The sequence below is a fragment of the Macaca nemestrina genome, chromosome 4 (genome assembly GCF_043159975.1).
Source record: "Macaca nemestrina isolate mMacNem1 chromosome 4, mMacNem.hap1, whole genome shotgun sequence".
NCBI lineage: Eukaryota > Metazoa > Chordata > Mammalia > Primates > Cercopithecidae > Macaca > Macaca nemestrina.
In genome coordinates this window covers 168,375,598-168,399,317 of record NC_092128.1, presented here as the reverse complement: position 1 = coordinate 168,399,317, position 23,720 = coordinate 168,375,598, and the positions used below count along the sequence as shown (strand labels likewise).

General features: G+C 36.7%; 1 protein-coding gene and 1 pseudogene across 11 annotated transcripts in view; both read left to right on the top strand.

Moving 5' to 3' along the window:
• LOC105472815 (mitochondrial ribosomal protein L39) overlaps positions 1-23,720 on the top strand; it is a 262,274-nt gene that overhangs the window by 145,488 nt on the left and 93,066 nt on the right. Inside the window, exon 10 of one of the 11 annotated variants that reach the window (XM_071095526.1) lies at positions 18,781-18,835. The exons of the other annotated variants lie outside the window; for them this stretch is intronic. Within the exon in view, the coding sequence (XP_070951627.1) occupies positions 18,781-18,822 (42 nt within the window). The 3' untranslated portion in view covers positions 18,823-18,835. The remainder of the gene's footprint in view (positions 1-18,780; positions 18,836-23,720) is intronic. 11 annotated transcript variants of the gene reach the window in all.
• Positions 14,201-14,293, top strand: LOC112425083 (small nucleolar RNA U13; annotated as a pseudogene).

Here is a 23,720-nt window from a genome sequence, read left to right as displayed (position 1 = left end):
TCATATGGTTTTTATTCTTCATTCTGTTAATGTGGTATATCATGTTTGTTGATGTATCATGTTTATTGATTTGCATATGTTCAACCATCCTTGCATTCCTGGGATAAATCCCAGTTGACAATGACTTCTTCTTTTTCTTCTTCTTTTGGCTATTATCTTCTTGGTGTATTGTTGGATTTGGTTTGCTAGTATTTTGTTGAGGTTTTTTTGTGTCTGCGTTGATCAGGAATATTGGCCTGTAGTTTTCTTTTTATGTTGTGTCCTTGTCTGGTTTTGGTATCAGGGTTATGCTGGCTTCATCAAATGAGTTACGAAGAGTTTCTTCCACTTCAAATTTTTTGAAATAATTTGAGAAGAATTGATATTAATTCTTTAAAATTTTGGTAGAATTTGGCAGAAAAGTCATTCTGTGCTGGAAGACTTTTTATTATGGATTCAATCTCATTGCTTGTTGTTGGTCTATTCAGGTTTTCCATTTATTCTTTCTTTAATTTTGGTATGTTGTATGTGTTGAGGAACTTGTTCATTTTGTCTTGATTTTTAAATTTATAGGTGTATAGTTGTTCATATTAGCTTTAATAATCCATTGTATTTCTATGGTATCTGTTGTGACATCTTTTCTGTTTCTGATTTTTTTTTTTTTATTTAGATCTTCTTTCTTTTTTCTTAGGTCTAGCTAATGGTTTGTCACTTTTGTTTATCTTTTCACAAAGCCAATTGTTTGTTTTGTTGATCTTTTATATTTTTTATCTCAATTTTATTTCTGCTCTGATCTTTATTTTTTTTTTCCTTCTACTAATTGTGGGTTCGGTTTATTCTTGCTTTTATAGTTCTTCGAGATACAACATTAAGTTGTTTATTTGAAATCTTTCTAGTTTTTTCAGTGTAGACATTTATCACTATTACTGCCTCTTTTTTCTCTTTTTCTTTTTCTTTCTTTTTTTTGAGACAGAGTCTCACTCTGTCACCCAGGCTCGAGTGTAGTGGCATGATTGTGGCTCATTACTACCTCTGCCTCCTGGGTTCAAGCAATTCTCATGCCTCAGACTCCCAAGTAGCTGAGATTACAGGCACATGCCACCATGTCTGGCTAATTTTCATATATTTAGTAGAAATGAGGTTTTACCATATTGGCCAGGCCACCATGTAAGATGTGACTTTGCTCCTCATTCGCTTTCTGCCATGATTATGAGGCCTCCCCAGATGTGTGGAACTGTGAGTCAACTAAACCTCTTTCCTTTATAGATTACCCAGTCTCTGGTATTTTATTTTATTTTATTTTTTGGACAGAGTCTTGCTTTGTCATCTAGGCTGGGCTAATATTTGTATTTTTTTTTTTTTTTTTTTTTTTGGTAGACATGGGGTTTCACCATGTTGGCCAGGCTGGTCTTGAACTCCCAACCTCATGTGATCCACCGGCTTTGGCCTCCCAAAGTGCTGGGGTTACAGGCATGAGCCACCATGCCCAGCCTAAGCTTGCCTTTTAATAATACTTTTGCTATCTCCTATAGGTGTTGGTATGTTTGGGTTCTATTTGCATTTGTTTCAAGGAATTTTATAATTTCATCCTTAATTTCCTCATTCACCTGTTGTTCATGCAGAAGCCTATTGTTTAATTGCCATGTATTTGTATAGTTTTGAATGAGCCTCATTATTGATTTCTAGTTTTATTCTGTTGTGGTTAGATAAGATAGTTGATATGATTTCAATAAAAAAAAAATTGAGACTTGTATCATGTCCTAACATGTGGTCAATCCTGGAGAATGTTCCTTGCACTGATAAGAAGAATATGTGTTCTGCAGCTGTTGGGTAAAATGATCTGTAAATGACTATTAGGTCCATTTGCTCTATGGTATATTTTAAATGCAATATTTCTTTTTTTGATTATCTGTCTAGATGATCTGTCCAGTGCTGACAGTGGAGTATTGAAGTCCTCAACTATTAATATTATTGTATTGGGGTCTGTCTGTTTCAATCTAATAATATTTGCTTTATATGTCTGAGTGCTCCAGTGTTGGGTGCATATATATTTACAATTTGTTGTATTTTCTTGCTGAATTGGTCCTTTTATTAGTATATATTGCCGCTCTTTGCTTCTTTTTCACAATTTTTGACTTGAATTGTTTTGTCTGATATATGCATAGCTATTCCTGCTCTCCTTTGGCTTTTATTTGTGTGGAATATCTTTTTCCATCCCTTCACTCTCAATCTTTGTGTGTCTTTACAGCTGAGATGAATTTCTTATAGGCAGCATGTAGTTGGGTATTTTTTAAAAGAAATCTGTTCAGCTCATCTATATTTTTTAAATGAGAAATTTAATTCATTTACATTCAAGGTTATTATTGATAGGTAAGAACTTATTTGTGTCATTTTACTGTTTCTTTTTCTGGTTGTTTAGTATATTCTTTGTTTCTTCCTCTATTATTGTTTATTTTTGTGGTTGGGTGGTATTTTGATAGTGATAAGTTTTGATTCCTTTCTCTTTCTCTTTTGTATATTGGCCTTCCTGGTGAGTTTTATAGTTTGCATGTTTCATGATGGTGGTTATTGTCTTTTTACTTCCAGATGTAAGACTCCTTTGAGCATTTCTTGTAAGGCCAGTCTAGTGGTAAAAAATTCCCTTAGTTTTTACTCATCTGGGAAAGATTTGATTTCTCTTTCAGTTTTGAAAGATAGCTTTGCTGGGTATCTAATTTTTAGCTATCTGTTTTTTCTTTCAGTACTTGGACTATAGCATCCCATTCTCTCCCAGCCTGTAATTTCTGCTAAGAAATCTATTGTTAGCCTAATGCATATTCTCTTATATGTGACTTGATGCTTTTTTTCTTGCTGTTTTTAGAATTCTTTCTTTGTGTTTGTCTTTTGACAGTTTGACTCTAATGTGCCTTGGAGGGGCCCTGTTTAACGTGAATCTATTTGGGGTTCTTCGAGCTTCCTTGATCTAGATGTCCTTTTCTCTCCCACAACTTGGGAAGACTTCAGCTGTTACACTAATTTAGTAAATAAAATTTTACACCTTCTCCATACTCTTCTCCTTCTGTAACATCCATAATGTGAATATTTGTTTACTTACTGATGTCTCATAAATCCTGTACATTTTCTTTTTTCTGTTTTAACTTTTTTTTTTTTGTCTGCCTGTGTTATTTCAAAAGACTGTCCCCAAGTTCAGAAATTCTTTCCTTTGTTTAGTTTAGTCTGTTGTTGAAACTCTTGATTGTATTTAGGCATTTTATTTATTGAATTCTTCAGCTCTAGGATTTCTGTTTTTTTAAAATATCTATCCCATTGTTGAATTTCTCATTCAAAGTATGAATTGTTTTCCTGATTTTGTTGAATTGTCTATATTCTCTTATATTTCAATGAGTTTCCTTAAGATTACTATCTTGAATTCCTTTTCTGACATTTTGTTTATTTTCTTATGATTGGGGTCTGTTACTGAAAAATTATTGTGTTCATTTGGAGGTGTCTTTTTTTTCTTTTTAATGTTTGATATGTTTCTATGTTGATTTCTTTACATCCGGTGGAATAGTCAGTCACCTCTTCCAATTTTACAGGGTTTTCATAGGGAAAAATGTATTTGTATACGTGAGTCTTGGGGTGTCAGTTCAGTGGGGGTGAATTGACTTTAGTTTAAGGTGGATACAGTAGTGTAGTCTCCATTAAGGTTTTTCAGCTGTAATCTAGGCTAGTGATGTTTTTAAGTGTCCCAGTAGCCTAGAGTAAGAGTAAGAGAATTTATGGTAGTGGTGGTGCAGCTTTGCTGGGGGTGAGTTTACTGAACTGTTTCTCAGGCCAGTGAAGCATTAATGCACACAGTGGTTGGCCAACTTGGGGTTGGCTCACTTGGGTTGGGGTCATGGGATTGTCACTTTGGCCAGGAAGGGCATGGTTGTGTAGTGGCTTGGCTGGCCTGGAAGCATGCCTGCCTGGGGTGGCCTATGGATTGGGGCCCGGATGCTTTACATAGCTGTTTGACTATCCTGGGTGGCCCCTGGGCATGTTTCTCAGGCCTGGGACACAGGTGCATGTCAGCTTGGCTAACCTGGGAGTGTGTCTGCTAGAGGCAGACTGTAGGACTACAGGCCTGGGAGGTATGTACAAGCCTGCTGGGTTAGCCTGGGGGCATGCCAGTCAAGAACGAGGATGCCCACTCTTATCACTTCTATTCAACGTAGTACTGGAAGTCCTAGTCAGAGCAATTAGGAATGAAAAAGAAATAAAAGGCATCCAAATAAGCAAGAATGGAGTGAAATTGTCTGTTTGCTGATGACATGATCTTTTATATAGAGACAATAAAGACTCCACTAAAAATCTGTTAGACCTGAAAAACAAATCCTGTAATGTTGCAGAATAAAAAATCAACATACAAAATTTAGTAGCATTTCCATACTCTAATAACAAATTATCTGAAAAAGAAATTAAGAAAGCAATTTCATTTACAATAGCATAAAAATACTTAGGAGTAAATTTAATTAACAAGGTAAAAGATCTCTATAAGGAAAACTATAAAACATTGAAATAAATTGAAGACAACACAAAAACAAATGGAGAGCTAGACTGTGTTCATGAATTGAAAGAATGAATATTGTTAAAATGTCCACATTACTTAAGGTGATCTATAGATTCAATTCAATCTATCAAACTTTCAATATCACTTTTTACAGAAATAGAAAAAGCAATCCTAAATTTTTTATAGAGCTACAAAAGACCCCAAATAATGAAAGCAATTTTCAGCAAAAAGAAAAAAGTCAAAAGGCATGACATTATCTTATTGAAAAATACATTGCAAAGCTATGGTAATCAAAACAACATGGTGCTGGCATAAAACAAACACAGTGACCAATGGAACAGGGTAGAGAGCCCCAAAAGAAATCCAGGCATTTGTGATCAATTGATGTTTGACAAAGGTGCCAAGAATACACTGGGGAAAGGACAGTGTCTTCAAGAAATGGTAAAGAGAAAACTGGATGTCTACATGCAGAAGAATAAAATTGAATTCTTATCTCACCCCATATTCTTAAAGTGGATTAAAGACTTAAACATATGACTTAAAATTGCAAAACTTCTAGAAGAAAACATAAAGAAAAGCTCTATGACATTGGTCTGGGCAATCATTTCTTGGCTATGACTCCAAAAGCACAGGCAGTGAAAGTAAAAATAGACAAATGGGATTGTGCTAAACTAAAAAGTTTCTTTCTGTACAGCAAAGGAAACAACAGAGTGAAGAGACAACCTACAGATTGTAAGAAAGTATTTGCATATCATACATCTGATAGGCTAATATCCACAATATATAAGAAACTTAACAGCACAGAAACATAAAACCTAATTTAAAATGGGTAAAAGACCTGCCTGAATAGGCATTTCTTAAAAGAAGACATACAAATGGCCAAAAAATATATGAAAAAAAAAAAAAAAAAAGCTCAACATTTCTAATCAGGGAAATGTAACTTAAAACCACAGTGAGATATCACCTTACACCTATTGGAATGGCTAGTATCAGAAAGGGCAAAGATAACAAATGCTGGTGAAGATATGGAGAAAAAATAATCCTTGTACGCTGTTAGCAAGAATGTAGATTAGTGCAGCCATCATGAGAAACAGTATGGAGGCTTCTCATAAAGCTAAAAACAGAATTACCATATGATTCAATAATTCCACTGCTGGATATTTATCCTAAAGAATTAAAAATAATATGTCAAGGAAATATTTGCATTCCCATGTTAATTGCAGCATTATTCACAATAGCTAAGATACGAAAACAACCTAAGTGCCCATCAGTGGATAAATGGATAAATAAAATGTGGTATATATACACAAAGGATTATTATTCAGTCTTAAAAATGAAGGAAACTCTGTCACTTGTGATGATGTGGTTGAACCAGGAGGACATTATGCTAATTGAATAAGCCAGGCACAGAAAGAAAAATACTGCATGATCTCAATTACAAGTGAAATCTAAAAAAGTTGAACTGAGAAATAGAGAGTAGAATAGTGGTTACAAAGCCTGGAAGGCTGGATGAATGGGGAATGGGGAATGGGGAGACGTCAAAGGGTGCAAAGTTTTAGTCAGACAGGATTAATAAGTTCTAGTGATCTATTGCATGGTCTGGGGACCACATTTAATAATAATGCATTGTATATTTCAAAATTGCCTAAAAAGTCAATGTTACATGTTCTCACTACAAAGAAATAATAAATATATGAGGTGATGGCTATGCTAATTAGCCTGATTTAGTCATTCCACAATGTATATATTTATAACATCCCATTTTACCCTATTAATATATGTAATTATCTGTCAATTACAAATATAATTAAAAATTTTTTTAGCATTTTTTTGATTTTTTTAGAACATGAAGTTAAATGTTGTCAGCAATGTTACATAATTTTTATTTTAGAGGTTTTTGTTTAACTTTTCTTAGGTTTATTTCTATTCCTAAGCATTTTATTTATGGTGCTATTGTGAATTTTAAAAAATTATATTTTCTAATTGTTGTTAATACAGGAGAAACATAATTGATTTTCGTATATTTTTCTTGTAGCTAGATGTTTTACTAAGTTTACTTAATAATTCTAATGGTTTGTAATAGTTTGAAAATTTTCTGTGTATACAGCCACATTATCTGCAAATAATGACCATTTTACTTCTTTCATTCTATCTTTATACACTTTCCCGCCATTGCTTTATTGCATGTATTCGAATTTCAGTACTAAATGGAGGTGGTAATAAGTAGACATCTTTGTCATGTTTCCCTACCATATTGTATCTCACTAGGAAAGCTTTCAATATCTCACCGTTAATATAATAGTAATGTAGGTAATGTGTAGATGTGGTTTTATCAGATTATCATATTAAGGGATTTTCATTTACCTGATTAGGAATTTTTCATTCTTTTTTTTTTTTTTTTTGCTGTCAGTTTTTATCATGACCAAGTGTCACTTTTTGCCAAATGTCTTTTCTGCGTCCTTTGATATATTCATGTTCCCTCCCACCTTATTCTGTCAATATGTTAATTTATATTGATCAGTGTTCAAATGTTAAAACAATCTTGTATTACTGAGATAAATTCCACTCTCTCTTGTTGTGTTATCCTTTTTATATATTATTTGACTCTACTTGCTATTTTTTTCTTTTTAGGATTTCTGTATCTATCATGAGGTGTATTGATCTTTACTTTTCTTGCATGTATCATTATTATGTTAGTTTCATAAAATGAGTTGAGAAGTGTCCCTTCTTTTCCTAATCTCTGAAAGAGTGTGTGGGTTTGATATAATTTCTTTTTTTAATGTTGGTAAGAGTTCTCTTGGGTCTGGAGTTTTCTTTGTGGGATAGATTTTTGTCATTGTTATTGTTGTTGAGACAGGGTCTCACTCTGTTGCCCAGGCTGGACTGCAGTGGCATGATCATGGCTCACTGCAGTCTTGACCTCCCATGCTCAAGCATTCCACCAACCTCAGCCTGCTGAGTAGCTGAGACTACAGGCACATGCCACTACACCAGGCTAATTTTTAAAATTTTGTAGAGGTAGGGTTTCCCTATCTGCCCAGGCTGGTCTCGAACTCCTGGGCTCAAGTGATCCTCCTGGCTCTGCCTCCCAAAATTCCAAGATTATAGGCATGAGCCACTGTGACCAGCTAGATTTTGGGAAAGGTTTTAAATGATGGATTAAGTCTACTCAAGGTCATCGTGATCAGTTTTTTTAAAACACCCCTCTTTTATGGTCACACAGCATATATTTTCATTTTCACAAATTAAAAAAAAAAAACATTTAGTGCACTGGTTTAGTCCATTCTCACACTGCTATAAAGAAATGCCTGAGGCTGGGTTTGGTGTCTTATGCCTGTAATCCCAGAACTTTGGGAGGCCGAGGCTGGCAGATCATTTGAGGTCAGGATTTCGAGATCAGCCTGGCTAACATGGCAAAAACCCATCTCTACTAAAAATACAAAAATTGGCCAGGTGTGGTGATGTGTGCCTATAATCCCAGCTGTTCTGGAGGCTGAGGAATGAGAATCATTTGAACCCAGGAGGTGGAGATTGCAGTGAGCCGAGATCATGCCAGTGCACTCCAGCCTTGGTAACAGAGTGAGACTCTGTCTCAAAAAAAAAAAAAAAAAACCCTGTGACTGGATAATTTATAAAGAAAAGATAAGATGTTTAATTTTCCCTTGATCCCACAGTCTGTACAGTTCAGGCAGCATGATGCTGGCATCTGCTCAGCTTCTAGGGAGGTCTTGGGAAATGTATAATCATGGCAGAAGGTGAAGGGAGACCTGGTACTTCACATGGCTAGAGTAGGAGGAAGAGAGAGAGATGAGAGGTGCCACAAACTTTTACGCAACCAGATTTCATGAGAACTCACTATCATGATAACAGCACCAAGTGGGCGTGGTGTTAAACCATGAGAAACCATCCCCATGATCCAATCACCTCCCACCGGGCCACACCTCCAGCGTTGGGGATTACATTTCAACATGAGATTTGCGTGGGGACACTGATCTAAATCATATCATGCAGTATTTGAAACCTCACATGTATATTTGAACGTAACTTCCATTGTGCGTCTGAATGACCTGAAAAGAGCAAAACTAAGACTGCTGAGGAAGAGGAACATTTTCTCAGAATGTCTGAGCAGATTAGTTAATTAAGTCAACATTTAATGTACTTCTATGATGTGTCAGCGATTGTACCAGCCGGTGGTACTACTTCTCAAAACAGAGTGAAGTCTGTAGATACTTATGCAAAATAAATTTTGGAACAATGTCACACATACATAGGAGACACCTGTTAACCCAGCAGGGCTGAAATGACTTCACTGAAGAGTTAGTATTCGGATTGAACCTTGAAGGATTAGTAAGATTTTACCAGTCAGAGAAGGGAGGAAGGACTAGACAGATGGTACGTTATATTATATGCAAAGGCATGGTTGTGGAAAAAGGTAGGATGTGTGAAAAAGAGGAATGAGCTTGGTGTTAAAGGAGATTCTAGTACTTGGTATGGGGGGCAGCCATAGTACTAAAGGCATCCCAGTACTAAAGAAATATTGGGATTTTCAGGAAGGACATTTCTTTGCAGTGTAGTAAGTTGAATTCTATCCAGGAGGCAGTGTACAGCTACCAATGGATTTTAACCAATGAACAGACATTATTAAATCTCTGTTTTATAAAGTTACTCTGGCCATTGTGGAAGATATATTTGAGTGGGGAGAGACGAGCAGAAGATCAAAACATATAGTGTACAACCAAACAATGAAAATTACTTTATATAAATATCAAGGGATAGTTTGTTTCGCTGAAATTATATGAGAACTAAATATTCAGTACTCACTTTTTTTTACACTTGAATACATAAACATTTTTTGTATGTTTATCTAACTTGTATTTAGTTGATACAGTTTTAAAATGGGCTTGGAAAAACCTCACTGTTGGAATGATATTGGTCAGAGCTGTCAGGGAAAATGGTCATGATGATCATCATGAGATAAGGGGTCAATTATAGGATCTATACTAATTGTGGGTGCATTAGTCCATTTTTACAGTGCTATAAAGATACTACCTGAGAATGGGTAATTTACAAAGGAGGCTTAATTGACTCAAAATTCCACATGGCTGGGGAGGCCTCAGGAAACTTACAATTATGGGAGAGGGTGAAGGGGAAGCAAGGGCCTTCTTCACAAGGCAGCAGAAGAGAGACAAAGAGCAAAGGGGGAAGAACCCCTTATAAAACCATCAGATTTTGTGAGAGCTCACTCACTCTCGAGAGAACAGCATGGGGGGCACTGCCCCCATAATTCAATCACCTCATACCAGGTCTCTCCCTCAACACATGGGGATTATAGTTTGAGATCAGATTGGTTGGGGACACAGAGCCAAACCGTATCATTCTACCCTGGCCTCTCCCAAATCTCATGTCCTTTTCACATTTCAAAACACAATCATACCTTCCCAACAGTCTCCCAAAGTCTTATTTAGTATTAACCCAAAAGTCCAAGTTCAAAGTCTCATCTGAGACAAGGCAAGTCACTTCCACATATAAGTCTTTAAAATCAAAAGCAAGTTAGTTACTTTCTAGGTACGATAAGGTTGCAGGCATTGGGTAAATGTTTCCATTCCAAATGGGAGAAATTGGCCAAAACAAAGGGGCCATAGGCTCCATGTAAGTACAAAACCCAGCAGGAGAGTCATTATATCTTAAAGGTCCAGAATGATCTCCTTTGACTATATGTCTCACATCTAGGTCACACTGATGCAACAAGTGGGCTCCCACAGCATTTGGAAGCTCCATCCCTGCAGCTCTGCAGGGTATAGCCACCATGGCTGCTTTCACAGGATGACATTGAGTGCCTGTGGCTTTTCCAGGTACATGGTGCCAGCTTTCAGTAGATCTACCATTGTGGGGTCTGTAGGATGGTGGCCCTTTTTTCACAGCTCCACTAGGAAGCGTCCAAGTGGGGACTCTGTGTGTGGGCTCCAACCCCACATTTCCCCTCTGCATTGCCAGAGAAGAGATTCTCTATGAGGGCTTTGCTCCTGCAACAGACTTCTTCCTGGACATCTAGGGATTTTCATACATCCTCTGAAATGTAGGCAGAGGTTCCCAAAGCTCGAGTCTTGTCTTCTATGTACCCACAGGTCCAACGCCACTTGAAAGCTGCCAAGGCTTGGGGTTTGCATCCTCTGAAGCAACAGCTGAAGCTGTACTTTGGCCCCTTTCAGCATGGCTGGAGCTGGAGCAGCGGCGATGCAGGGCACCATGTCTGGAGGCTGCAAAGAGCAGTGGGGCCCTGGGCTGGCCCAAGAAGCCACTGTGCTCTCCTAGGTCCCTGGGCCTGTGATGGGAGGGGCTGTCTTGAAGGTCTCTGACATGCCTTGGAGACGTTTTCTCCATTGTCTTGGCTGTTAATATTCAGCTCATTGGCTTGAATTCCTCCTCAGAAGATGGGGGTTTCTTTTTCACCACATGAACAGGCTGCAAATTTTCTAAACCTTTATGCTCTGCTTCCCTTTTAAACATAAATTTCAATTTCAAACCATGTCTTTGTGTACATATATAACTGAATGCTTTCAGAATAAGCCAGAATTGGCCTCTTGAATGCTTTGCTGCTTGAAATTTCTTCTGCCAGATACTTTAAGTCATCTCTCTCAAGTTCAAATTTTCACAGATCTCTAGGGCAGGGGCAAAATGCTGCCAGTCTCTTCACTAAAGCATAGCAAGAGCGATCTTTGCTCCAATTCCCAGTAAATTCCTCATCTCCATTTAAGACCACCTCAACCTGGATTTTGTTGTCCATATCACTATCAGCATTTTGGTGAAAACCATTCAACAAACCACTAGGGAATTCCAAACTTTCCCACATTTTTCTGTTTTCTTCTGAGCCCTCCAAACTATTCCGACCTCTACGCATTATTAGTTCCAAAGTCACTTCCCATGTTCAAGTGTCTTTATAGCAGTGCCCCAATTCTGGTACTAATTCTGTGTATTAGTTCATTTTTACACTGCCATAAAGGTACTACCTGAGACTGGGTAATTTATAAACAAAAGAGTTTTAACTGGCGTATTGTTCTTCATGGCTGGGGAGGCTTCAGGAAACTTACAATCATGGCAGAAGGTGAAGGGGAAGCAAGCACCTTATTCACAAAGTGACAGGAGATAGAGAGGGTGAGGAGGGAAATGCCAAACACTTTTAAAGCATCAGCTCTCATGAGAACTCTCTCACTATCACATGAACAGCATGGGGGGAAACTTCCCCATGATCCAATCACCTCCCACCAGGTTCTTTTATCAACACACGTGGATTATAATTCGAGATGAGATATGGGTGGGGTCACAGAGCCAAACTGTATCAGGCACTTTGATTTTACACTTCTTTCCTTTTGTCTGGAACTCAGACAAGATGTGGAGCTTTCTTCTTGTGACCTGAGGTGACAAACATATATTGGGATCACTGATCATAAAGATGGCATGAACTTGAGTTTCTGATGGCATTATGGGGCTTCTCTTTCAGCTCTGCACTAACTACTGACTTTTCATACGTAAGAAAAACCAAACCCCAAATGTGTGACTAGCAGCTGAATTTGATTCCTAACTGATGAGAGTTGGGAGGGCAGGGACGTGTTAGTGGGAGGCTTTCTAAAGTAACAGCACAATTGTGAGTGCCTCTCAATTATTAACTAATAGTACCTCTCAATTATTAGTGTGCATACAAATTACAGGGGGACCTTGTTAAAATACAAATTCTGATTCAGTAAGTGTGGAATGATGTCTGAGACGCTGCATTTCTAATAACTCTCATGTGATGCTGTTGCTGCTGGTTTCTGAACCCACTCTGAGTAGTAGCAAGGATCTAGAACACCACTATCCTGCCAGTTGAACCAACGAATGTTATCAATTTCCTGATTGTAAATGTACCCTATTTTCTTGTACCTCAGCTACTTGAAGCTTACCTGCTTTTTTTACTGTGTCATTCTATCATATTTAATCATAATAACACAAAGCAAAAAGAGTTGAAAGACTAGATCTATCTACTAAAATAAGGACATTTCCAACACCAACCACAAATCCATAAGGGCCAATTTCAAAGCATAATGATAGGCAGCTCACATTCTGAGGTTAATGAAAAGGAAGCTTAAGTGCCTCTCTGTAATGTGGTTCTCTGCATAGCCTCATTGTGCAAATCCTCTTGAGACAGTAATAGAGTTCTTGGAGCTAGGGTTTTCACTGCACATCTGCCTTGGGAGTATTCAACTTTCCTAAGCTCGATTATATTTAGGACATGCTCCGAATGAGCAGCTAAAGTAGTTTCCACTTTTATGATTGCTGGCTAGTTGTTTGAATACTCCTGTTGCTCTTCTGGAAGTAATAAGCATTTTGAGAGAAAGTAGAGACCAATATTTGCCAGAAACATTAGACAATTAGGAAGAAAAATGTGTTCAAGGAAATCCAGGTTCTTCCCAATGCACATTCAGATCTTCTGATATTTCCTTCCTCTGTCTAATGTGAATATTACATTCCAGCTGGTCTTACCTGCTTGCCATTGCCTGGACACAAATGATCCATTCCCACCTCTGTACCTTAGCTCATACTGTTTTCTTGACATACCCTCACCCACTAACTTCTCCTGCCAGTAATCCTTGCTATCCAGTGTGGGCCCTTATTATATCAGGCTCTGGGTTATATGCAGAACTCAATTTAATTCTCAAGCAGTCTTACAAAATAGGTATTATGGACTGTATCCTCAGTTCATATGTTGAAGCACTAACCCCGAATGGGATGCTATTAGGAGGTGGAGACTTTGGGAGGCAATTAAGTTTAGATGAGATCATGAAGGTGGTGTCCCAACTTTTTTTGACTCCCTATGCTTTAGGAGCAATTAGGGACTTAGCAAAAAGTAAATCCACTACATATTTCAAATGCTGCAATCCTTTGGATCACTAGAACCTCCTTTGATTTTTCATGAAAAACGTCATCCTATGCCAGTTAATACAAGCCCTGAAAGTTGAAATTTAGGAAAATCTGATAAAATGTACATTTCAGATTTGTCTCAGTTAGATACTTATCTCGAAAAGCTAAGTTTTCACTTCCTTTCTCCCTTGAAGTCAAATTGTTCCATAGTCTTTGATATGTTCAGAGCCCATAGAATTATGTTTGGTTCTCTAGCCAATGTTTGGACATAAAACTTTCAGATAAAGTTTCTGTAGTGGTAAAGGAAGAGGTGGAAGCTCTGAAACTGCAGCATTTTCAAATGAATGAGTCTGACTAATGAAATTTAGTGCATAATTTGAACAAAATTATGATATAATGGTGGGAGGGAATATTAGATGTATTTTTGGTAAGAAATAAAACTAATGATACTTTTTTAAATATAAGAGGTGCAAACATCTGAGGAAAGGGAGAATATTCTTTGTCTTAATTTTTTGCTCCCAATAAAAAGCTATTTTGTCATTTTTCCTAAAATATAAACAATCATTTTTGTTCTAATTGGATAAACAACTTTCTGGAAATTTATATAAAAGCACAGAAATATAAATTTCACTTCTTAAAAATAAAATTTTTGTTTATTATTACTAAGCTTATAATCATCATGGAAATGTCAAAGGATGCAGACTGACAGAAAAAAACTACATTTTGGTGCATATGCTTTCAGATGCTTCACTGTAATACTATTTTGTTGTTGATGTGTTTTACTTTTACATGTTGATCCTTTTGTAGTTCATAAGTGTGATGCTTGAGTCTTCCCACTCATGTGTGAGATGTACCTCACTCAAACGTTGGCACATTACCCATCCGATGTGAAAAAAAAAAACCTTTTACATGTTAATCAGTACCTATCGACAACATACTTTTAATTGACTTTACAGCATTTCATTATGTGGGTGTACCTTATCACTTTTGCTGAACGTTTAGGTTGTTAGCAATTTTGCTGGTGTATACTCTGCTATGATAACAATTTTTATAGCCTAGTTTTTATATTTTAATATTTATTTTTATGTAAGCTACATCTAACATTATTTCCTTAGTATGTTAACGTGGAGTTACTGGGTTGAAGAACACTACTATAATTATTTCCTTAAAAAATAGGTGTAGACCATGGAATACTATGCAGCCATAAAAAAGGATGAGTTCATGTCCTTTGCAGTGACATAGATAAAGCTGGAAACCGTCATTCTTAGCAAACTAACACAGGAACAGAAAACCAAACACCACATGTTCTCATTCATAAGTGGGAGCTGAACAATGAGAACACATGGACACAGGGAGTGGAACATCACACACTGGGGCCTGACTCGGGGTGGGGTGCTAGGGGACAGATAGCACTAGAAGAAATACCTAATGTAGATGACAAGTTGATGGGTGTGGCAAACCACCATGGCACGTGTATACCTATGTAACAAACATGCACGTGCTGCACATGTATCCCAGAACTTAAAGTATATAAAACAGGTAATATCTCCATTAAACTGTGTGTGAGCTCCTTGGGGGCAGGATTACTATCTTATTGATCTCTGTATTTTTAATCTGAATAAAAAATACTTGATGTAAGATGGACATTCAATAACAATTTATTGAATAAATGAGTCAAATAAAATACATTACTAAAAAAAATAGGTGTGGAATTTTAGATCAGAAGTCAAGTACATTATCCTGACTTCTGAAGTGTATCACCAATGACTCTCCCTAAACTTTGGACCAATTTATATGCCCACGAGGGGCTCATGAATGCTTTCATTTTTCTGAAGGTTTACCTACTCTAGATATTATTTTTGCTTATCTAAACCAAGATTTTAAAAATCAGGTTCTTTAAACAGAGGTTATAATGACAGAAAGTAAATAACAACAAGTTATAATGACAAGAAGTTTCTCATCTGAGCTACCTTAGAGTATGTTCACTCAAATCCAACTCTCACTATATGTGGTTAAATCCAGCCAGGATCTGATTATATTTATGATTTTGTCAGATTGTAGCATTTAGAAAAATGTTTGGTTAGCTTGTTCTTTTGAAATATCATGGTAAATACCATGAAGCAATGAATTTTGCTACCACAACTTCTTTTTATATATTTCCCAGTGTGACAGGTAAAATATTAGAATATAAAAATTTCTCATTGCCCTGCCTTCTGAGTTAGGAATAAATGTTTTTAAACATTGTTCAGCAAATTGGGTCTTTTGATGTAAAGTATGATGTATTTATGACCTATTGCTACCTTATAATTACCACAAACTTGGCTACTTAAACCAATCAAATTTATTATCTCACAGTTCTGTAGCTCAGAAGTCGGGTGAGCTCAGCTGTTTTCTCTGGCCTAGTTTTATAGGCTGAAATCAAGTTGTTGGCAAGCTGGACTAGTATTTTGAGGCTCTGAGGGAGAATCTTCTTCCAAGTTCCTTCAAGTTGGCTGTCAGAATCCAGGTATTTGGGCTTCAGAGGTGAGGTCTCTGCTTCCTTGTAGGCTGTGAACCAAGAGCCTCTCTCAGGGATATAAGGTCGCCTGAATTCCTCCATCTCCAGATAAGCTAGTGTGCTTTGAGTCATTCTCACACTTGGAATCTCCTTTGCTTCTCCTTCTACTGCACCTCTTCTGCCTGCACCTGAAGAAGGTTCTCTGCTTTTAAGGGATTACATGATTAGAATGTGCCCCCCTTGGTAATCAAAGGTACAATTCCTATTTTAAGTCCTATAACCTTAATTACATATTCCAAGACCCTTTTGCCATGCAAGGTAACATATTTATTGATCTCAGGATTTAGGACATGAATATCTTTGGGGGGCATTCTGCCATTCTCACTATATAAAACCTCTGTTATGTGATCTGTCTCCCACATTCCTCAATTGTAGATCAGGAATATGAGGTTTTTGTCTTTTGAAGCTGAGGGAAAAACTTCACAAACATCTGTTATAAGAATTACTTATTATTTGTCTTAAATGAACATATCCAAAATACCGAAAATAGAGTGAACAGCATCAAGTATTCTACATATTCATCCCCTGTATGAGTCAGTTCTCACACTGCTATGAAGAAATACTCAAGACTGGGTAATTTAACTCACAGTTCTGCATGGCTGGGGAGGCCTCAGGAAATTTACAATCGTGGAGAAAAAAGAAGTGGGCATGTTCTTCACAGGGCAGCAGGATGGAGTGAGTTCAAGAAGGGAAAATTCCAGACACTTATAAAACCATCAGATCTCATGAGATTCACTCACTATCACAAGAACAGCATGGGGGAAACCGCACCAATGATCCCGTTACCTCCACCTGGTCCCACCCTTGACACATGGGCGTTATTGGGATTATGGGGATTGCAATTCAAGATGAGATACAGCCAAACCATATCACCCAACTTCCAACAATTATCAACAATTCTGCCAATCTTAATATATCTATTTGTTCACACCCTGCTTTTTTGTTTTGGTGTATTTTCAGATGGAAGAAAATATTTTTTATCTGTGAAGACTGATTAGACTTTGTATTTTATTGAGGTTTCATATAATACAAATAAAAGAACAAAAGGATAATAATTTAACAAAGCAAAAAGAATACTAGTGCTTTCCTTTTATTTGATGGATGGAAAATAACCTTTGGGACATTAAAATCTTGCTCCACTTACACAATTCAACATTATGATTCACTGACATTTTGCATTAATGATCTCACAACATAGAATTTCTTAATTTCATTCTTGTGCTGATCTCAGGAGACACTTGAATGTAAGGGAATGGACTCCTTGACTCAGTCCTGGCACATACTAATCTAATTTCTGTGTCTATTTTTTACCTGTTCTGGATATTTCATGTGAATAGAATCATACAATACATTGTTTAACTTAGCAAAATATTTTCAAGGTTCATCCATGTTGTATCAGGCATTAGTACTTCACTTCTTTCTGTCACCAAGTATCCATTGTGTGAATACACCACATTTTATTTATCCATTCATCAGTTGATGGACATTTGAAATTTTTCCACTTTTTTGCTATTATGAATAATGCTGGCATAAAAGTACAAATTTTTGAATATACGTATGGTTTTGTTTCTCTTGACATATTCCTGGGAGTAGAATTATTGGGTCGTATAGTAACTTATATGATTAACCTTTTGAAGAACTGCCCAACTATTTTTTTAACTGGCTGCACCCTTTAAAAATTCCTCCTGGAACATATCAGGGTAATCTGTACATTTTTTAAGGTTACATTGTGTATCTATGCCATGGCTTTGTATATAATGGACAACTACTGAATATTGTTGAATGAACCAATGAATGATAACAATGAAAAGTTAAATTATAATATATAATCTTCTTAAAAGTTAATACCCAATATACAGAAAGTAAGTACTTAATACACTGAGTTCTGCCAATACATGACAAGTGTGTTTTTCTGTAGTAAATCTGAAATATCAGTAATAGCTGTCTGTATTAGTTTGTTCTCGTGCTGCTATGAAGAAATACCTGAGATTGGGTAATTTATAAAGGAAAGAAGTTTAGTTGACTCACAGTTCAGCATGGCTGGGGAGGCCTCAGGAAACTTACAACCATGGCAGAAGGGGAAGCAAACACATCCTTCTTCACATGGTGGCAGGAGAGAGACGTGCAGAGCGAATGGGGGAAAATCTCCTTATAAAACCATCAGATCTCATGAGAACTCACTCACTATCATGAGAACAGCACGGGGAAACCGCCTCCATGATGTAATCACCTCCCATGAGGTTCCTCTCACAACACATAGGGATTACAAGTTGGATTACAATTCAAGGTGATATTTCGGGTAGGGACACAGCTAAACCATATTACTGCCTGTCTTTGTTTGAGCTGCTGTAACAAAATACCCTATACTGGGTAGCTTAGAAAGAACATGTAGGCAAACCCAAACAAAAACTATCTGTGTAAAATAATAAAAATACTGTCTAATTAGTGAAGTTTCCTGTGTGACCAGTCATTTTGTTTGGTATTTTTATCTTTCTCCTCAGGCAGCTGGTGTACTTTATGTGCCTGGTGATCATTGGCTGGCCACTCATATTTAAGAGAAGAGGACTGGCTTGCAGCTCCCTCTTCCTGGTGCAGTGGTGATGTGATGGCAAGCTCTCTCTGTGTGTGGTAGAGTTGAGTGGGAAGTGGCATTCCTCACTTCAGGATGAAAAAGAGTAGGCTGCTAGACTGTGGGTCTCAAAATTCCAGATGAGGAGAGATTTACTGTGGGCATCAATATTCACCTTCAAAACATTAGCTTACCTAGATATTCAGTTTATAAAGAAAAGGCATTTTTTTTTTTAATTTTTTTACACAGGAGACAAAAGCACATGACTCTGAATGGGGTGAAAGAAGCTGATGAAGGTTGCCAGGTGGGTTAGTATTCTTTCTAGAACACCTGTTCTGTAATTAGTGTATCTTTTTCTTGCTTCTTATGAAACTAAAACTGAATTTCCATAAGGATAATGGTCATTTAATTGTCTTCTAAACTGGCATATTTTGAGATAAATGGGGGCTTCTATTAATTATTCTAGGAAAAAAAGACTGCCCTAGAAAATCATGATGCAAGATGTTTCAACTATATGATTGGCTTTTAACTTTGCAGATACTTAGCAGTTTACTGCTCTAACTTTTCCTGCTTGTTTTATCGACCCACTTCCATTTATGTTTGATCTTTCAGAAATATGTTGACATTTCTTATTTGTTGGTAAAGTATGCACACACACCTCCATTTCCCTGCCATGTTATCTTTTTTTTATGACTTTGTTCTATTTTATATGGCTTTGTTGTATTTTATACTTGTATCCTTTTTTTTTTTAATCAGTAGGGTTTTGCGAGGTATTGGAGACAAATATGTGTGCAAAATCGCATGTAGAATTGATATAATTTTAAAGAAAATTAGTTCAACTTTGGTATCTGTGGATTTCATTGATGCCACCAGTGAGGCTATATTAATTATGGTTTATGTTAATATCAGGGGCTGACAAAAATGAATAGTTATTAAGTATACAGTGTTGATAGTTAGAATTAGAACCAGAATATATGCCCTCTAGGTGGAGAAAAAGACTTTAAGCCAGGATTAAAGCACTTGTATAGCATTCGTATAATAAAGAATTTTGCTAATATAACCAAATTGGGCATGAGGTCAGTACCAAATAATGAACAGCCTGAGTTGAAAAACATTTTAAAAGAAATGCAAATTTTAAGCTTTTACATGTGCACTCCATTGCTCTCTGAGCAATGGACATTTCAGGCAGAGGGTGTATGAAGTGCAATAATCTGAGCAAGGAGCTTGACTGCTCTGTTCAAAGAACAGTGACGAGTGATGAGCCCAGTTTAGTTAAGGAGAAATGAATAAGGGAGGAGGGAGGAGGAGATGTAGTCAGAGAAATAATGGGGCCAGCTCATGTAGGTCCTGGTATACCATGGTAAGGACTCTTAGTTTTTATTCTGAGTGAGATGGGAAGCCATTGAAAAGTTGTGAATAGATTATGTTTTCATGGAATCTCTATGTCTGTTCTTTGGAGAATATGCTGAAACTGGACAAACTTATTATAAAACAGTAGGTCAGGTAGAAGGTAGTTGCAATAATACAGGCAAAAGTTATTGTGTCTTGAACCAAATTGATGTTTTGTGACAAACAGCCAAGTTCTGGATCTATTTTGAAGATAGAGAAAGTAGGGTACATTGACAAATTTTGTGTAGATAAGGAAAGACATACAGAACAGTGCCGAGATTTACATGTCCTAGTTAGATATGAGCTGTATGAGGACAGGAGTCATATATGCTTGTTCAGTATTTTATCCTTTTCTAGTATCTAGTTCACAGACAGCAATAAGAAGTACTGAATGAATGAATAAAACATTCATGAGGACACTGTATTAGAATTTGTATATAAAGCAGAGATCCCTCTTTTCTAGGCTACCAAATTCTTGATCTTTCTCAAAGTTCTTCTTCTCAGGCACAGGGATGGAACATATATGGATTCTTCCTTTTCGGATCCAGGTGCTTCTTCCAAATGTCCTCCTGTCAGTCTCACTCTGGTGGCTGTCACCCTATAGGGCAGTGGTTGGTTATTCTTTACCTTTCTAGATTATGCAGGGAAAGGTGTTGTGTAGACAGCTTCCTCTGTTTCCTCCAAGATTCAGACTACTCAAACTGCATGTTCATTCTCAGAGAGAAAGAGGGGCCATATCCCATTTTCTCAAGATCCAACGCATTCTCTCATTTGTTTTTTGAAAGAGTCTTTGTATTTTGAAAGAGTGACTTCTGACCTCTCAAGGAAACTTTCACAACATGAGTCTTCAGAGCCCTTGAGCCCTCGATTTGGCACTACCTGTAGCACAGAGCACCCCAATCAAGGGCCTAATGAGTCATTTTAATCCTGTTACTCTGGTAATTTTCTATTATGGGTATAACACAGTTATTTTCTTAGTGGTGCCTAGAAACAGTGTATGTTGACCTAGTTACAAATCTTCTTTACATAGTACAATACTACACAGGGTGGGAAAATCTATTTGAACATATTTTAGAGTAAAATGATATAATAAAGAATAAAACTCAAAATTCTACTTTCAATGTTTTGGCCATAGGGAAAGGTGACGAATCCAATTAATAAGGCTTATGATTATCAATAAAAAAGTATATAAAGGATAACAGAATAAAGTTTTGACTGTTAGTTTTCAAAAGTGCATTTATCCCTGTGACAATTTTTAAAGTTGTTGGAGAGATGGTACTGACAAATATGTCAGAATGCCCTAGAAATTAAGGGTATCACTTTAGCAACTGAGAGAGGTAATTCTGAAATTTGAACAGAAAAAAAAAGAGAAAAGAAGAGAAAAAGTTGTTACCTTCAGAAGAACCAAGCCATTGCAAATATGCCCCTGTTAAGTTGATTGGATTGCTGTGAAAATGTCAAGCATCTCTGTGCTAATTGCTTAGAACATCCTTCTATTTACTACTTAAAGAATGAGTAAAGTGTGAAAAAGTGCCTTCGATCTAGATTTCTGAATGTACACTGGTATGTTCATTTTAGGCATCATAATGGTAAATATGTAGAGCATGTTTCAAATTTTTCAGTTAATTCTTCTATAAAGACAACCTTTATTCAAGGAATCTCTAGTGAGGGTGAGGTTATCATAGACTTTTCTTGCTAATTTTGGGTTGCAAATTTCTAGCCAACTTTCTATAAAAATGTAATATGAGACAAATAGGAGAAATAAATGACATTTCTTCTTCTTTGTGGGATCCTGTGCTTCATAAGAAACATTGGATGAGTTTCCGTACTCCAGTTTAGAAAAACATATTGGGGCTATAGCTTAAAAACAACACTTGGTGATATTTTAGCAACCTTTGGTGAACTCCAAGAAAATGGGACTGAAATGTTTCTCAAACTTTATCATAGCTAATCAAACTTAGAATCAAAGAATATGTAGGCTGAGTAAAAGTTTCCACATAGAACAAAATCTTTTTTTTTTTTTTTGTTAAATGTGACTTATGGCCCATTTTAATATTTTTTTCTCACTTCCCTACTTTGTTACGTTCTATTCCCAAGCCTTTGGGTTAGTCCTTATTCTTAAATTCATACATGCCCTGTATTGTGCTGTAATTCATTCTTGGATGCTGACTCTATTACAGAATGATTCGAAAAAAGTGATTGTTCATTTTTTTCATTCATTGTCATTAAACCAATCAAAAACGATAGACTTGTCATGGGGTTTCTGGTTGTTTTAGTCTGATTGGGCAATCATACCAAAATACCAGAGACCGGTTGACTTGAACAAGGGAAATTTACTTTCTCATAGTTTGGAGGCTGGGAGGTCCAAGATCGAGGTGCCAGCCAGTTGGGCTACTGGTGAGAGCCTGCTTCCTCAATTGCAGATGGCTGCCTTCTCTTTGTGTGCTCACATCACCTCTCTTCAGGTGCACATGCCTGGAGAGAAGGAGAGAGGTCTCTCTCTCTCTTCCTCTTCATAGGAGCCACTGTACTATCAGATTAGGGCCCCACCCTTACGACCTTATTTAACCTTAATTACCTCCTAAAGACCCTGTCTCCAGATACAGTCACATAAGGCATTAGGGCTTCAACATATGAATTCACCATGTGAATTGGAACACAGTACAGTCCATTGCACTGATCTGTCAACAGATCTGTGTCAGTATATCCAGTGGTTTATTATGCTGATGGTGTTTCAGTTTCTGCAATCAACATTTACAGAACTGTACTGACACTTTGCTAGACTCGGGGCATATACTCCATACCTGATACTATGCTAGATTTGAGGCATTATAAAAATATATAAAAGAGTCTCCTGATTTTAAGCTTATAGTCTGATATATATATATCTGTGTGTGTGTGTGTGTGTATATATATATATGTCTGATATATATATCCACAAACATCATTAATAGTTCTGAAATAAGTAGTATCAAATAGACTAAGAGTAAGATTGCAGTTAATACACTTTAAAAACCCACTCTGATATCAGTACCACTATTAGACCTTTCCAAGGCTGTCCTGTGGTTAATTTCTTAAATTAGGTGATAAAAGTTCAGGAGATACCCTGAATATATAAGCGTTGAGGCTAGCTCTGTCCTGCCAGTTTCCTTGGTATTAGGTTTGAAAGCTGTTTCTATGTGTGTTTGCCCTTTTATTAATCTTAGTCAGTGGACCCACCTTTTCCTTTTTACACTGGTGTGTCAATGGCCTTTCCTTGTAATAACAGTTGACATAATCCTGTTGAACTGAAAGAAAACACTACTAAGGAAAACACTGAATCTTTCCAACTTTCTCAGACCTCTGTATGGAGGAATGTAGGTTTTGAGCCAGGGTCAAGCAGAGAAAGAGATACCAGTGTACAACCAAATAGTTCAGGCTCTTGGGCACTCTTTGCTTTGTTTGAGATTGACATCATTACCCTTACTCTATTCTCATACTGAATTGGAATTACAATATTTTTTTTAACCTGTCTGACTGGCAAATGTTCAAACCAGCAATAACAACCAATGCTGGCAAATAGTCAAGGATATGAGCATTCCCTCGCTTTTATGAGAGAAGCATGAATTCCTCAATTTGTTTTGGAAAATAAATCTAGCAGCAACTATTTGAATTAAAACATCTATACATTATACAGGAATTCAAATTATTGAATTATTACAAAAATCACACTTGATAATAACATATATAGACATAATACTATTTGTATCATTGTAGTGACAATAAATCATAAGCTGTCTGAATGTCCATCAATGGGTAAC